The sequence below is a fragment of the Rhodnius prolixus genome, unplaced genomic scaffold (assembly GCF_049639745.1).
Source record: "Rhodnius prolixus isolate KJV_2025 unplaced genomic scaffold, Rpr scaffold_4, whole genome shotgun sequence".
NCBI classification, from domain to species: domain Eukaryota; kingdom Metazoa; phylum Arthropoda; class Insecta; order Hemiptera; family Reduviidae; genus Rhodnius; species Rhodnius prolixus.
In genome coordinates, this window is record NW_027411614.1 from 30,312,307 (window position 1) to 30,329,842 (window position 17,536).

The window sequence follows — 17,536 nt, forward strand, 5'->3', positions numbered from 1 at the left end:
TTTTCAAAACTTCATGTTATTATTTTCATCCTGAGAACAGGAGGGACAATCTTCTGGAATTTTAGGAGCCAATTAATTCATTTTTTCCATTTTTAGAGGATGTGATAAGTTGAAATTTAATGGAATCAACTATCTTTTTCTAAATCTAATTATAAATTTTCGATACTTATCTTTATTCGGCAGTTACAAATCTGAAAGTGGTTCTACCGTGTTCAGAAACTTCTCTGACTTCTTCTCCATTGCTCCTTAAATCCAAGCATGATTCTTCCAATATATATTCTATCGGAAAGTTTAAACTTGTTTTAACTCGCAAAATGATCAATTCGTATACAAAACAGGAAAGTTTTTAGCTACTTCTTGGGATTGGCGAGCATTTTTCCCGATAAAAATGTGAGCTATATAGATATACGAGTATATATAATGGATTGGAATTAAACTAATTGAAAAATATCACTACAATATCGTCTTTTCATGATTCAGGACAGTTATTGGGGTTTTCAGAAATCAGACTGTAATTTTGAGTTTCGCTTTAGCCTGCTCAGTAATGGATGTTTTCTAATATCACAAGTTTCTATATCAAGCAAAAGATAACTGAAGACTTTATTTAAATTGTTGCATTAAAAAAATCCCAGGTGAAATCTGAGCTGGAATACGGCAGCATAAAATATGTGACGGTAATGGATATTAGAAACTTAAGTGGAATTCGATTCTCGGAATAGACCAACCTAATGAGCCAATATTTGTGGATAACAATTCTTAAAATACAAAACTTTGTTCATCGCGAGTTGCAGATAGTTTAATTGACTGTAGGTACTAAAGTTAGTCATCTGACAAAACAAAGTGGCCCACTGCAGAACACTAAAATTTAGTATTTCTCTTAACTCAGTGATGACAAACTGTCATGAAAAAAAACTCAGCCAAGTTGTATGAGAGCAAATCAGCCAAACCCTTTTTCAGAAGATTTTTTTTTTTTTAAGTGAAGCCACGAAGAGCACGTTTCATTCTAAAATAAATAAAAATTTGTATTGAAAGGAAATTTTCCCTCTTCATCTCACAGATGAAATTTGCCTGAGGGCAGGTTCAATGGATTAGCAAAAGTCTCCACTATTCACTATCACTATTCAAGACAGCGCCTTCTGAGTACGTAGAAAGAAATTTATGATTTTCCTTTAAAATTGTATAATTTCCTTAAAATTGTAATATCTTAACTTCTATCAACCAACCACCAAGGTACTTTAATTTTCTTGTGCAAGCACACCGTTCTGATTAACTTCTACTTATAGCTGTCGGACATGCTGCATTTGGCCTCTACTCGAGTTCAGTGCAAAAAAGTAGATAAATTCTAATAATTTCTTTTTAATTTTGGATTTTCTTTCTCAAAATAACATAATCAACAGAACTGGAATGTGAAATTAATCACTTTAACTGTGGTAATTTCTACAAGAATTCATTTTGAAATTAAGAGAATTTCTGTAATAAAGGAATATATATGATTTTTAATGGAAGTATCCTGGCATTACGAACTTTTGACTCAAACGAATATGTAAATGCTCACAGTTGAAGCAGCATGCTAAATTTCTCGTTTTCTGGTCAGTTTTCACTGATTACTCTAATCGTTTCCAATTTCTAATAGTTAGATAATGCACCCCCTTTATTATGTTACTTTAGAATACATGTGTCTTTATTCTGGATTGCCAGAAATTTAATCGATGTCTTTGGCGCGGCATAAATATAAAAAAAGACAAAATACATTTTCAAACATACAATAACTTTCCAAATCAGAGTGAAACGTCAAAAATGTGAAACAGTTTTACTGGCCGCCTACCGGATACCGCTCGCTCACAAAAATCCAGAAAAAAAGTAATGCTTTGGCTTTTACTATGTGTGAACTGTTTTGGAGGGGATGTAAAAAAAGTTCAAGGCTACTTTCCACTCGTTGCTAGGTAACGAAATAGTTTCAGACTTACACACTATACAGAGTACACACATGTTCCACATACATTGTCATTTCAGACTATGTAAGTGAAGGTGTATCTGAATTTTGTTTTGCAGTGATGTTAATTGGGGATTTACTTAGCTAACCAAATATGACATTATATTTTGATTACCATGTAAATATAGGAGAAGTATCTCATAATACTAACTTCACTTCTGTTGAATGGCATCAGCAACATCCTTTATTAGCAGTTGCATTATTTAGCCCTGAAAGAGGTGGATCGGTTTACATATGTGATGAATTGGTAAAGATTTTCTTCATTAGTTAAAAAATTGATGTTTTTTTTACGTATGCGAAAGTTGATATGATTTTTCTTGTTTTCAAATCTTCAGTAGAATAAAAACCGCTTTCCTGAGAGAAAAGATTTTGAAAGTTTTATAATTGTTACTTGTGTATTTGTTTAATGCCTCTTGGTCACGAATTTAATTCTAAAGCTATTATGTTTATCTTTTGAAAGAAGCGAAAAATTCACAAAATAAGGAAAATAGCTCCAGTCTTTAAAGTTCATCATAATTAATCGGTAATCTATCAAATATAAACACAACTTCTTATTTTAATATAATTTTTAAATAGATATGGTAACTAAAAAACTGTACTAGTGGCTAAATGGCTAGTAAATTAATAAAAATTCTAGTATTTTCCTATTTTTTGTAATACCAGAATTGCTTAAGGGGAAAATTGGATACTTTATAAGTGTTACTTAATAAGTATGCTCAAGCATGAATAACTTTATATATGAATAATTTATAAAGCTTATAAAATATTTACAATTTGAATATTTTTTTTTTTATAGGGAGAAAGAATTAGAGAGATAGAACCAGCCACCAATCCAACGTTTCAAGCCACTATTTTGTCGTGGCATCCACATCGCCGGACTCTAGTTCTTGCCTGGCAAAACGGTGAAGTAAGAGTGTGGAATGGTGACAATGACTACACTCTAGTACAGACTACCAATCGTTCAGCACTATCACTTGCAGTATGGTCACAACAAGGCAGCAAATTTGTCACCGTAGATGTGGTTAGTAAGCTGTGCAAGCTATTTGGAAACGTTATATTGATAATATTTTAAAGTATTCTTGATACTATTTACTATATCATTGTTTTCTTGCGAAGAACGATTAAAACTGTTACAAATTTTTTTTTTCTTTAAGCTTGACTTTTTTATTGAGTTGGTTTGTAATTATTGTTAAATTTTTTCGATTTTCTCAAATATCACCTCACTATTAAACAGACTTTAATTAAATTTTGACGTACTTTGATAGAAATGTTTAGTTTAAAAGCAATAATGTAAACAAAAAAAACTTTAAATAGGATATGTTTTTTAATAAAAACTGCAGAACTTAGCTGGAATGAAAGAGAATAAAAGGTGTTTAATGTTCGACATTTCGGTCATCTCTGGTACCCTAAACTAGGCCAAACATCCAGCTTATTCATACGATATATATTTCGTTCCTTAAATTGACTTTTTGCTTTTTATTCTTTACGTTCTTCAGATTGGCACTGTATCTGCTTGGCGTCTGGATGCTCGTGGCCAGCTTACCCTCCTTTTTCAAGTAAAGCCTTCCTCAGGAGTGCCTATTTCTGTGGCTATGAGAGTTGCAAAACGTGCTAGTGGGGCTGTAGATTTGGCTGGTTTGGCCAAGCGAGCAGTGGCGGGCGATGAAACTGCTCTTGATATTTTTAGTGCTTGGCGTCCCAAAACAGCAGGTCGTCGTACAGCAGTGCAGCTGGATCAAACAGCTTTTTTTGTTGCTACTTCTGACGGTAGCTAAAGATAATTATTTTGAACATATTTCAAACTTGAAGTTAACTTTTGTAAACGAAGTAATACATTGTCCAGGTTCTGTGTATCATGTAAATGAATCAGGAAACATGCGAGAAGTATTAAGTCAACTTGGACCAATCCAGAAGATATTACATCATGAAAGAGAAGATTATCTTTTAGTGATTATTGAAGGACTGAATATGAATTACTACTCAGTTGATTCTACTGGAGATTTGCAAGAAGTCACTAAAGTAAGAGATTTTTAAAAATTCTTTAATTTCTTTAAAAAAAAAAATCACAAATAGTGTGCTTATTGTAACGATAGCGTTGGATAATGTCGTTGATTTTTTACCCTTCGTGGCATGATTGATTACTTCTTTCTAACTAATTTTGAATTTTCATCCATCTTCAGAGATTTTTTCATCTATAGAGGATATGATATACTGGATATACTGTTTCATTGGAGAAACGCGATGAAGGATTGGAGAGACGGCGGATGATTGTTAACAGGCCTGGACCACCAACGTAAGGCGTTAGTTTAGGCTTAACTGTTACACTAATATGTTTAGAAGTAGTGTACATAGTAACTGAAACTTTTTGGTCAAATTCTGACTTCCTAAACCAATGAATCAATCTCAGTAGATGTGTGAAAATCCGAAAAGCAAGCAGAAATAAGAACCACGAGCGTTTAGAGAAGATTAAATCAAAATTACCGATCATATACAATTTTAACGATTTTTTATCTTTAAATCCTATGTAACTGAGAATTATGATTATGCATTAGGTGAAATTGAGCGGTACTGCGACTGGTTCATGTCCGGTGACATGGGCCGGTTCTGGAGTTTTGGCTTGTGCAGTGGGTGATGTGACAGTTAGGATGTGGGAGCCTCTGGAAGGTGATTCCTACTCCTTAGTATTCTCAAGAAACGACTCTTCGCTTACTCATCAGAGGGAAAACATCACTAGTATCGCCTTTTCTAATAACAAAGTTAGGTATTTTACTTTAATACTGCATAATTACTTCCAAAAAAACTTTAAATTAATATGAAAATATAATTTGTTTAGGTCTGCTTTGTGGTGGCACCAACTTAGGTAATGTGGTTATATGGAAAGTGAATGGTAAAGGTTACGATGCATGGACACAAGTTGCTTCAAGCAAAGTTAAATATGGCATTAAATTAGCTTCATGGGGACAAAGTCATCTGACGCTGAACACGGGAACAATAGTGTATGTGCTTAGAGAACACTCCCTTTCCGCCGTTTACCACAATAAGGTTTTATATAATTACCATATGCTCTGTTGCAAAGAAATTTTTTATTCCTAATTTTTTTTTACCAGCCTGTTTAAATCAAGTAGAACAATTATCCGCTTCATTTTTTTGTTTTTAGCTATTTGTTTTTAATTATTTTTTAATAAAAATGGAAGAAGAAATATCCATCAATGTTACAAAATAATGAATCTAAAGCTCAGTGAATATTAATTTGCTGTTGCAGGCTTCAGTTGTCCAGACTTCTGCATCGCAAATGCTTGTATCCATTGGCGATGAGACAGCTGAGCTCAATACAGATCTACAGGTATCTGGGATAGCTCTACATAATGAAATAGTAGCAATATGGAGTGGGAAAGTTATGGCTGTTTACAATCTGGTCCCGCTTACATCTATTAGTGTTATTGGTAAGTAGAATATTTAAATCTACAATACCTGTGCAAATCGAACAAGTTTTAATATTTACAAAGGCACACCTTAAGTTGAGTACCATAATAATAAAAGTCTCATGTTGAAAATATTCATTAAAAAAAGCTTTCAGTTTACGCTTAATGATTTTAGAGATTTTGTATTTTTATTTAAAGCGCCTTAACTTAATCATGGGCGCCGGGACTTTTTTTAAGGGTTCATTGTCTCCTTTATAGACCATGCTGTTCACCACAGGACAATGAGTTGTAAGAGACTCCAGCGAAAAGAAACTGCTCTAGAACCTGATATCTCCGCTTGCGTTTGTAATGCACTAACCATTAAGCCCATCTCTTTCCTGTAGTGGTTATAAAAGAGATATCACAATAATCTCTTTTACGTGTGTGGGGGAAGAAAATTGGAGAAAAGGGTAAAAGGGGCAGCCCTCTTCGGGTTTACTTAAAAAAAAAAACTTGATTAAATTTTTTTATTTATGTGCAGGTTCATTTAGCTGTGAGTGTGTCACAGCTGGTGTTTGGGATCAAAACATTATAGTACTAACCATTAACAGCAAAATCCAGATTTTAACTTTACAAGGTACCGTTAAACAGTATGTAGATATCGATGGACAAGCAATTACCTTAAGCCTCACTGGGTACTATATGACGGTGTCTACTATAACAGGCGTTCTACAGATTTGGGATCTCTCAAGGAGGTATTGATTTTTTTTAAAAAAGAGTACTCTTGCATTAATGTAAGATTCTACGAAAAATATAGGTTTTTAGTGAACGTATAAAATCTGATTAATTATTTTATTTTGCGACTTATTTTGCTTTATAATTTTTAAATGTAGGGAAGCCAAACCTTGTTCGAAACTAAAGGATTTAATGGACGCTATCCCAGATTTTGGTGAAGTAATGACTGCAGTTTGTAATTCGAATGGCAACAAAGTGGCTTTTACCGCAGCAAGCTCCAGTCTTACTCCTTTACCATCAATATTTATATGGTTTCTTGATGAAGATAGTGTTCAGTCTCACCATTTTAATCGCTCAAAGTAATGACATTTCTTTGATCACATTATTCATAAAGAAAAAAAAAATAAATTGTATAAAATACTAACACACGAATTAAAATTCTTAGTGAAACATTACGATTTGTGGTATCTATGTATTGGGATTCTGAAGAACCAAGGTTACTCGTTTGCGAGGCTAAACGTCCGACAACACAGAATAATAGAAAATACTCTTCTTCTACAATGACAAGAAACCTAACTAACGCATCGCCTGCCAGTGTTAGTTTATTTATTTTTTTTTTTGAAATTCTTCATTGTTCACTATTAAGTTTATGGACGAATTTCAATTATTATTTTCTAATTTATTTATTTGATTAATTAATTAACAGTTCATGATTAATTGCAAGTTTCGAGCTTAATATATCAGAGACTTGTCAATCGACAATCCTTTGTGCTGAGGAGAACGTACTTTGCTACATCTTGCAAACCTACCGTCTTTGTTGTGTTACTTCTCAGCCTACCCTCAATCGATTTTTTTTTTTGGTCTGCATCTGCATTGTTTATTATATTATTTATTAACAGTAGTGATAATGATTCTTTGAGAAATGAAACTGTTGTAAAATATTTACACAACTTTTCTCTTCTTATAATTCTTTTGGTTCTGACATACTCATTTTTTCACACTCCGATTTTTTAAATATGTTTTTAAGCAAAAACATTATATTGCTTAAAGATGGAAGAGTCATTGGAACCATATTAAAAATAAATTACTAAAAACTGAAATTCTATTGAGTAAGGTGGCCCATTCGGTCAACCAATTTTCTACATGTTTAATACTAATTAACATTACATAGAAGATAGGATGTTCTTGCTCTGACACTTTAAATGAAATGAATATATGTATTATTTATACACAGCGACCTCAAACGATATTTCCAATAAAATTCGATTTAGTATATTTGACATTATTGCAATACATCCTCTTACCTTTTAAGAAAGTGTAATGTTGAATTATATTTGTTTCTAATAAAAAATTGAAATAAACATGATTCTAAAAGTTTGCACAGCTTATATTTAGGCTTATATTTAGGCTTATTTTTTTTTTTTTTTTATTTTTTTTTTGCGCATCAACAGCTGAGGTTATTAGCGTCCGGAGCTTTTTCCAGTGCACTGCCGGCCTCCGGACAGTGTTCTCTCGTTACAGACAACACTGTCCATCACCGGACAGTGAGCTGTAAGAAGCTCCTAGGAAGAGAAAATCTAAGGGTCAGCTGCTGGATTCGAACCCGGGACCTCCGCGTGGGAGTCCAGTATGCTAACCGCATAGCTAATCCCTTCCCTGTTAGAAGGTTTTTTTTTTTTTTTTTTTTTTTTTTTTTTTTTTTTTTTGGCGCATCAACAGCTGAGGTCATTAGCGCCCGGAGCTTTTTCCAGTGCACTGCCGGCCTCCGGACAGTGTTCTCTCGTTACAGACAACACTGTCCATCACCGGACAGTGAGCTGTGAGAAGCTCCTAGGAAGAGAAAATCTAAGGGTCAGCTGCTGGATTCGAACCCGGGACCTCCGCGTGGGAGTCCAGTATGCTAACCTCATAGCTAATCCCTTCCCTGTTAGAAGGTATTTTTTTTTTTTTTTTTTTTTTGCGCATCAACAGCTGAGGTTATTAGCGCTCGGAGCTTTTTCCAGTGCACTGCCGGCCTCCGGACAGTGTTCTCTCGTTACAGACAACACTGTCCATCACCGGACAGTGAGCTGTAAGAAGCTCCTAGGAAGAGAAAATCTAAGGGTCAGCTGCTGGATTCGAACCCGGGACCTCCGCGTGGGAGTCCAGTATGCTAACCGCATAGCTAATCCCTTCCCTAGTGTTAGAAGGTATTATTTTTTTTTTTAGGTTCTAGTCTCTTTTTTGGCAGTGCATGATCATGGGATGTTATTAAGAGACGTCATGCCAATGAGTGATGAATTCATTTCCTTATTGAACATTGATCTTCCCTATTTCATAACCCTGAAGAAATCAACATCGAAACAAGTAAATCTAATTTCATTTATGAATTTAATAAAATTTAAGTTATTATAATTTAAGATTAATTTTTTTTTTTTTTAGAAAATCACTGCACATAGATTATTGATGAAAGATTTCGAAGGTTTAGAAGAGTGTGATCTAGCAACGAAAAATGCTGTAATTAACTTTAGTTTTAGCCTCAGTGTTGGAGACGTGGATCAAGCTTTCAAATCTATAAGGAATATTAAGAGGTATATTTTTTGTTTAAATCATTTTATCCAATGGTTTAATTTAACTTTTCCGTATTTCAGTCTAGTGACATGAAGTATGGTTCATAGTTTGCTGAGAACCGAAGTAGTTAGGCGATCAGCGTTTTTTATATTTACTTAGGCTCTCCTGATGAAAAATAAAATACCTTGATGTTGTAGTAAATCTGTTTGGAGTTCTTTGGCTCGTATGTGTGTAAAGAGCCGCAGATTGGATGTAGCTAAAATTTGTCTTGGTCATATGGGCCATACAAGAGGTGTAGCAGCTTTGAATGAAGCTGAAAAAGAACCGGAACTTGAAGCAAGGATAGCAGCTTTGGCACTTCAACTTGGCATGGTTGTAAGTAATTGATTTGATACTTCTTTTTAGTCCTTGAATAGAAACGTTAGTGACAATAAATTGGACATGGAGCCATTTTTACATTAGTTTCATTTAAAATGTGGAAACTCGCAAGTAAAAAATAATAACATCATTGCCATGACTTGCTCTTTTGTGTTTCTTATGCTTCAGTTGATAAATTTTATTCAGTTATTTTTTTATTTATTTACTTATTTTTTTTTTGTAACAACGCTCAGAGGTCCTTTATGTAATTAGCCCGATACCACAGAAAATATTAAATTTAATTTTAAAAAATTGATGTAATCTTTCATGTATTTTGGTTTTAGAAAGAAGCGGAAGAATTGTACGAAGAATGTGGCCGATACGATCTTTTGAATAAGCTATACCAGAGGAGTGACCAATGGGATCGAGCGGTTGAAATCAGCCAAAAACATGATAGAATACATCTTAGAAATACTTACCACAATTATGGAAAGTATGTTTTCATTGTTTTTAATTGCAACGTGTTAATCCCAGTTTTCTTCTTTTATTCCTAATCATCTTTCTTACTGTTCAAAGTTAATTTTCTCTGTATATTTTTTTCACCAACTAAATGATTGATTGTGAAATTGAGTAATGTAAAAAAGTAGGTGAAATTAAATAGTTTTTGATTGTTCTTAATTGGTCATTGGCGGCTTGCATGGTCTTCTTAAAGCAGTATTCTTTAAGTTAAGTATTTTTTTACACTTGACTATATTTTCAATTAAAGCGGAAAGTATGCATTGTAGCTAAGTGGAGTAGAGCTGAATATATTACCTGCTCAAAATAAACTACATACTCGCAGTTCCACCAGGCGCATAAGATAATTTTTTTCAAAACTTTCTCATCAGGGGTCGGATTTGGCTTCTTGCTCTGATCTAATCAATTGATTTCGTTTATCAGACTAAATAATCTTTACTTTGTGGTAAGATAGTGAAAACGAGCTGTTGTTGTTCATTGGTTCGTTTCTAATGGTCAGCATACATTAGAAGCTTCTTGAAACGGATTTTGCCGCTTGATTGGTAACCGGTAACTGAAGCGTAACACGCAATTTTCGTAAAAAAGCTTGTTGAATTCTGGTAGGGATTGAGATTGTTGGAGAAGGATGGTTATTAGTTTAAGTGTGTTTTTAGCAATAATTTTAGTTTTAGTTGATTGAGAATAGTGTTACTTTTTAAGCCCTGAAAAAGTTAACCATTTCTATTTTAGATATTTGGAAGCTGAAGGTGATACAGAAGCGGCTGCTCACATGTATTTGAGGGCTGAGACTCATAGGCATCAAGTACCCAGAATGTTACTAGAAAAAACTGCAGCTCTTGAGAAGTATATAAATAACAGCAAGGACCCGTTAGTATTCTCTGCTAATCTGTTACTTATTATTTTGTTTTGGCTAATTTAGTCTTAGTAATTGATATTTTTTTTAGAGTTTAGATTTTATTGAAAAAAATAAGGTTATTCCTTAATGCTTAGAGTTCTTTTGAAATGGTGGGCTCAGTACATAGAAATGCGAGGGGATATTCGTACTGCAATGAAATACTACGAAGAAGCAGGCGATCAGATGTCTCTTGTAAGAGTGATTTGTCATCTCGGTGACACAGAAAGAGCCGCGAGACTAGCTGAGGATTCGGGAGATAAAGCAGCCGCTTATTATATGGCAAGAAGGTTTGAAGAAGCAGGAAGAATACCAGAGGCAGTTCATTTCTTTACACTGGCTACTGCTTACACGAATGCTATTAGGCTGTGCAAGGTTGTTTTCTCTTATTACGAAAAAATGATAAATGTTTTTATAATGTTTTGACTTAAATGTCTTGAAATATTTGAAGTGTTACAAAGATGTGACTTTGATGAGTGTAGCTGATTAAATATGAATGCAAGCATCTCTGCATTTTGATTTTTACCAAATTATTTTTATTTGTAGGAACAAGGTTTGGATGATCAGTTGTGGCCATTGTCTCTTCAAGCAGGACCAAGAGAACAAGCGGAAGCCGCAAAATTTTTAGAGACTTCTAACCCAGAAAAAGCTGTTGTTCTTTACCAGAGAGCTGGAATGCTTCATAAGGCACTAGACTTAGCATTCAGGTTGTATTCAATGTTTTTGAAAATTTTTCTTAATTAGTTTTATTATTAATTATTTCTGTGATAAGTAATATTTTTGAAGGTAATATAATTAATTAATAACTAATAGTCAATTATTTATAATTAATAACGAATAGAATTAAAATTTAATATCTTATATAATTAATCCTTATTAAAGCTCCGATACTATCTATAAAAAGTTCTGGATCCATTCTGGATCCTTCGAAGGTTTGAGGGATTTGAACCCCACATTCGATGCCATATGCCCAGATGGGTTTTAATACACTTAAATAAATGTCTTTTGTTTTCTAGTGTGATTTTTGATCTAACGCTAGTAGTATTTTTAGTTTTGGGAAGCGTCTGTGGAGTTCTCTTCTCTTAAATCGTGTATGAGGTTTCTAAGTAAGTCTTACATCGGGTTAAGTCCAAGAAAGCGGACTGCGTCAACTACTGGTGTATAGAAATGAGATTGTAAAAGATAGGAGAAAGAGTGATTTGTCGAAGAGAGAAGGTAATGTGTTCAGATATTGTCTCGGTTAGTTTTATAGCCATTTTTTGAACCATTTTCTATAGATGTGAGGAAATTCTAAAAGTTTCCATATGCTACTAAATGATCTTAGTTGGTAGATAAGATGGCAGAATCATCAGCGAAGGTAACAAGAGTAGTGACAGGATAAATTGGAATGTGTGAAGAGTAGATTGTGTTCAGGACGGGACGAGCATGACTGATTGGAGAAAGAATAGTTCCTACTCTCCATCAAAAATATATGTTAGTCAAATTAGATTTCAATACAAATAAATAGGTGTCTGGAAGGAAGCCTTCAGTGAAGTCCCTTAGGCCACACACGATGGAAGGCCTGTTTTACACCAAGAAACATTCCAGAACGTCACTTCTTCTTCTCAAGGGAGGATGAAGTTTCATCTACAACTCGATGGTACTGTTGTTTGGTAGAGTGAGGTCGTCTGAATTCAAATTGGTGGACCGGAAGATTACCAAAAAATTCAATGACTGGAAGAATACGTATGAGCAGGGGTTTTTAAAGAACCTTTCCTAGTCCTGCCAATAAATGACGTTGGGAGATGTTGAGGGGTATTTGGCTTAGAGATCGGAAGTATTATGGAAAATTTACTCAGTAATGGAAAGCAAGTGATGCGGAGCTGACGTCTGGATGGGTAACCAGAGCTTTTTTGGGAAGTTTTTGAAGGATGATTGGAATAACAAGATCAAATACGAATGAAAAGAAAACTCTAATCATATGTTTAACTGCAGAAGGGTTGAATGGCTTTCAACAAAGCTCTTTGTTTTTTGCTCTTTTCAACAAACCAACGTTTCGAGAGAAGAAAGGTAGACAAGTTCTTGAGGGATTCTTGGAACTGAGGATTGATTAAATCGGACAAGATAGATAAGAGGCAAATAAGGGAGATTTATCTTCGTCGGAGGAGGCCCACGAGCCGTCATCACCAGGAAGTGGAGGTGTTACTAACTTCTATAAAGTGATCCTTGTAGTGGCTTTATAGAGAGACGACTTGTTTTCAGTCGATAGAGATGAAGTATATTCTTCAAAGCGTTCTTCTCTTAGTTGTCTAGATTAATTTCTAAATAGATGAGTCAGTCTTTTGAATTTTCGTTTGCCAGATGGATAGCATTGCCATTAGGCTCTTGCAAGCCTCTTAACCGAGACGAGTGTCTCAGTATATTGTGGTATGTTAGTGTTAGTGTTGTTGAGTGCATTTGGGTATAGAATGAGACGAGAATTCCCAAATAGAAGCATAGAAATTTAAAATATAATTTAATGTTTCATTTAAGGATCAATCACTATGATGCGGTAGAATCTATTGCAGCTGATTTGAAAGCAGAAGATGATCAAGAATTGTTAATGAAGTGCGCAGATTATTTTATTGAACAACAACATTTTGAAAAGGCAGTAAATCTTTTGGCTATCGCAAAACAGGTATTTTTTGTGAAGTATTTTAACTTTTATTTGATCCTCTAGATTATACGCTCAGATTAAGGTGTAAATTTCTTTTGAAGAATTTGTAAGTCGCAAATTATTCAATTATTCAACAATTCAAATTGCAAAATATTTATGTATAATTTTAGTTTGAATCTGCAATTAAATTATGCTGGGAGCATAACGTCCTTTTGAATGAAGATTTGGGTGAAAAACTAAGTCCAGATATTGGCCACGATAATAGAACATCCTTGCTGGAAACGCTAGCAGATTGCGCTCTGGCCCAAGCGAATTATCATCTAGCTACAAAGAAGTACACACAAGCTGGTAATAAGGCAAGTTACTGTTTTACTTTTTTATTTATTTTTCAATGTTTGTCTCAATATTTCTTTTTGAAGTTCGACAATAAATTGTTTTATTACAGATGAAAGCCATGCGAGCGTTGTTGAAGTCTGGTGACACTGATAAAATAATTTTTTTTGCAAACGTCTCCAAACAAAAAGAGATGTATGTGATGGCTGCTAATTACCTTCAATCTCTGGATTGGAGAGTAAAACCAGAACTTCTGAAAACTATTATTAGTTTTTATACTAAAGGCAGAGCACATCACTTACTGGCTAATTTCTATATTGCATGTGCACAGGTGAATACTTTTTTTTTCTAGTTGTAGAGTGATTAATTATATAATATTCTTACGAAAAAGATTACTGATTAATTAATATTCTGTAGTTTCAGAGCGTAATTTTTAGTTAATAGAATTTATTTGTTTTAGGTCGAAGTGGATGATTATCGTAATTATACTAAGGCTCTAGGGGCATTAAATGAAGCTGCTAAAACATTGGCAGGGCCTGCCGGTGATTATCACGCAAATCTGAAAGAACTGATTAGCAGAAAAACGGCTTTGGTCAATAAATTTCTCGATGCCACGAGGTAATGATTCAATGTCAGTTTTTAGTGTTTTGTTTAGTTAATAAGCCAGCATTATTTGTTTTAATTTTCGTTTACCATAAATCCCACGAAAGTGTTATATACTTACAACTTATAATAATAATAATAATAATAATAATAATAATAAAGGGAAGGGATTAGCTATGAGGTTAGCATACTGGACTCCCACGCGGAGGTCCCGGGTTCGAATCCAGCAGCTGACCCTTAGATTTTCTCTTCCTAGGAGCTTCTTACAGCTCACTGTCCGGTGATGGACAGTGTTGTCTGTAACGAGAGAACACTGTCCGGAGGCCGGCAGTGCACTGGAAAAAGCTCCGGGCGCTAATAACCTTAGATGTTGATGCGCAAAAAAAAAAAAAAAAATAATCATCATCATCATCATCATAATGCACTGTTAATTACAAATAAAGATTACTTAAAAAATTATTTTTAAAAAATCATAACTTGTTGTACATCACTTTTAAAACTATATTTATAAAATTGATATTCTTTGATCGTTTATGTAGGCAGTTTGAGCGTGGTGACAGTATTACTGGAATGGAAACTTGCCGGACGTTGTTGAATGTTTCACTGGACAATGAATTAGTAAGAAGAGGAGATGTCTACGCGCTAATGATAGAGAACACTGTACGACAAAACGATATTGCCACTGCAAAATCTGTTTTACAACAGTTCAGAAGAGCAGAACCCAACGATAATTTAGATTTCTATCTTACCAAAGGTTTGTTATTTTTATTTCCCTAATAAAAGTTAGTGAAGATGATTAAGAGTTTAATAAATTCAATAAAGTTTGGAAGGGAAGGAATTAGGTCAATGGATAGCGTACGGATTTTATCTCGCGGAGGCCTTGGGTTCGAATTCAGCTGCTAGCTCTGAGATTTTCCCTTCTTTAGAAGCTTCTTATATTTATCCCACTGTCCGGTGATGGTCAGGGTTGTCTTTACCAAGAGAACCCTTTCCGGAAGCCGGCAGCGCACTGAAGAAAGCTCCGGGCGCCAATAACCTCAGATGTTGACGCGCCTTAAATCTTAAAAAAAAAAAAAATTAAAAATATCGAGACATTTTTCATAGTGAGATAAAATTCATACATTTAATTTAGTTATTAATGTTAAAAAAACTAGTTACTATTTAAATCGTTATATAATTTTTACTCTAATATATTTTTTTGATATTTATAAAATTCGGTTACTTTTCTTAAATTATTCTCGTTTTTTGATGACAGCAGTGGTTTAATGGATTAGCAGTGGTTTATAAATTATTATTTTTGGTTTTTGAACATTGGTTAGTAAAAAAAAAAGAAATCTTTTCTCCAACATCTCGAATTATATTTAGTTCGTCACCATGACGTGGAATTGTGTTTAACAATATTTTTATACAAATTTCTAAACTCTGATGAAGAACTATAGTAGTTTGAAACGTTGACTCGAGTTTTTTCTTTCTGATGACGAAAACTCAAGAATACCAGGAAAATAATTTTCTTTTTTTTTTGCTAAATAAAAACTAATTAAAAAAAAATTACGTTATTTGTTCGCAGTGTTTTTTTTTGTTTCCTTTACAATAGAAATGTTCTGAATTAAAAACAGCTTAGCAATTTTAGAGAAGCTTTTGATCATTATTTAGGTATAAAAAAGCGTTAGACTATTAGTGTTTTCAGAGTGATTACTGTAATAGTAATATTTTTGGTTACTTTGTTTCAGATATTTTAGCTAAACTTGGTGTAGAGACTGAACAGTCTGTGGTAGAACGTGCTTCATCTGATGTAGAAGACGAAGTAATAGATGAAACTATTTAATAACCTTATTTCTTTGAGCCATGTTTAAAAAACAAAAAGAAACAATGTATCCTTAAATATACTGTGATCTCTTAATATTTTATTCGTCTACCTTTTTTTTTATTGCTCAAATGAAGGTTGAATAAATGTATGTTTTATCTTACATTTCATTAAGTTGAATTCAAATACAGAAGGACGAACGAATCTTGTCTTCAATCTATAGTGCAAGCTCTTGAAATGGATATGCTAATAAACTTATTTAAAGTACTAATCTCCGTCCACGACACCTAATTGGTAGTTGGACGTTAAGCCTCGCCTGAAAAAATAGGCGATTACTTTACATTACTAAAGTACTAATCAGTGATGTAGGTTATAAATTACAAATAATAAGACACTGAAAACAATAATCAATTAGGTGATAGACATTGTTGTCTGTCTACCAGAGAGTGAAATGTAAGCTCTCATCACGGCTTTCATAATAAAAAATTACGTTTTTTAATGAATGATTGCAAAACCATTGCACTACAACCACCTATTACGATGACTATTAACTTTTCGAAGAAGAATATTAAGTAAGCCAAAATTTTGAAAAATTAATTCTCTAAAAATAAGAGTTAATAATAAGACAGGAAACGAAGATTTGGAAGGTCCAGGTTACGATGGCAGGACGGTGTGGCTTAAGATGCTAAGAGCATCCTTCGAATCCGTAACTGGATGGCGGTTGCCAAAAATAGGGACGACTGGCGGAAACATTGAGGAGGCCAAGTCCCACATCACTGGGTTGTAGCGCCATGAAAGAAAAAGAAGAAAAATAAGAGTACAGAACTTTCAAATTTAACGTCTCACATAACAGAGAGGGGTAAGTTGAAGTAGTAAATTAGACTAAATGTTTGCTAAAAATAGTTACTAATACAAAAAATACAAGTTTTTACAAATATCCACTCCACACTCTCCTAACAGTAGTGAAGTGTATAAATTGTTCGGTCAGATTATTGTTATCTGAAATAACAAAAAAAAAATTAGAAGTTAAATTTTCCTGATGGTGGTAAACTTAGAAGACCTGATGGATATATTTCTTCGTTCTTGAATCGTTTCTTAGTACAGTCGACTCTCGATAAATCGAAATCCAAGGGACTACAAGAAAAATTCGAATTATTAAGAGTTTTTATTATGTATATATGTATGTACATACGTATATTGAAAATACGTATGCGCTTACCTAAGTTTTAGACATGTATAGCCTCAAGTAAAAAAGTAAAAATAATGAAAACGACAAAAAAGAACAAAAAAATTACATATGTATTAACATTTCAATAAATAATAATAAACATATGTACCCAATTAAAAAAATGAACAGTTTTTTGTTTCATTGTGGCTTGACTTAGTCAAGTGACTTAGAATTGTAGAAAGCGTTGATGGTGGAATATTGAGAGTTTTGACGATATCTTTTTTTTTCGAACCACTTTTCACGGCCGCGATAATTTTTTTTTTTGTCGAACACAGTAAGGGAGACGTTCTTCCCATCGTGACAAACTAAGAAAGAGAATTGGAAAATTAAACTGGGCTGAAAGGAGAGAAACATTGCGCAGGAAATGAACAATAAGCGGAAAATGAGAAGTAAACATTACTAGGGAAAATGCGAATTATAATGAGCGGAAGCGGCCTCGTTCGAATTATAGAGCCTTCTCTCCCCCTGTTGTTAAGAAAAGGATTTCGA

At 33.7% G+C, this 17,536-nt stretch overlaps 1 protein-coding gene and 1 long non-coding RNA gene across 3 annotated transcripts; one reads left to right on the top strand and one right to left on the bottom strand.

The window, feature by feature from the left end:
- The first annotated feature begins 1,949 nt into the window (after positions 1 to 1,949).
- Positions 1,950 to 15,922, top strand: rempA (intraflagellar transport protein rempA). Of its 2 annotated transcripts, XM_074130218.1 has the most exons (24): positions 2,128 to 2,240; positions 2,329 to 2,516; positions 2,790 to 3,014; positions 3,490 to 3,760; positions 3,837 to 4,012; positions 4,546 to 4,748; positions 4,825 to 5,035; positions 5,256 to 5,436; positions 5,936 to 6,149; positions 6,288 to 6,488; positions 6,575 to 6,725; positions 8,338 to 8,475; positions 8,551 to 8,699; positions 8,877 to 9,054; positions 9,381 to 9,529; positions 10,282 to 10,419; positions 10,543 to 10,819; positions 10,991 to 11,151; positions 12,956 to 13,100; positions 13,250 to 13,435; positions 13,525 to 13,743; positions 13,873 to 14,030; positions 14,555 to 14,769; positions 15,746 to 15,922. In XM_074130218.1, the coding sequence occupies exons 4-24, from the start codon at positions 3,586 to 3,588 to the stop codon at positions 15,838 to 15,840; spliced, it is 3,720 nt and encodes a 1,239-aa protein (XP_073986319.1). In that variant the 5' UTR covers positions 2,128 to 2,240; positions 2,329 to 2,516; positions 2,790 to 3,014; positions 3,490 to 3,585; the 3' UTR covers positions 15,841 to 15,922. The 2 variants fall into 2 exon arrangements, with proteins under 2 accessions (XP_073986318.1, XP_073986319.1); XM_074130217.1 differs by lacking the exon at positions 2,329 to 2,516 and having other exon boundaries at positions 1,950 to 2,240.
- On the bottom strand, positions 14,763 to 17,116 carry LOC141455322 (uncharacterized). The gene is made up of 3 exons (XR_012459195.1): positions 17,039 to 17,116; positions 15,984 to 16,953; positions 14,763 to 15,075 (listed from the first exon to the last, which is right to left on the bottom strand). It is a non-coding gene; the product is annotated as an uncharacterized lncRNA (long non-coding RNA).
- Positions 17,117 to 17,536: the final 420 nt, after the last annotated feature.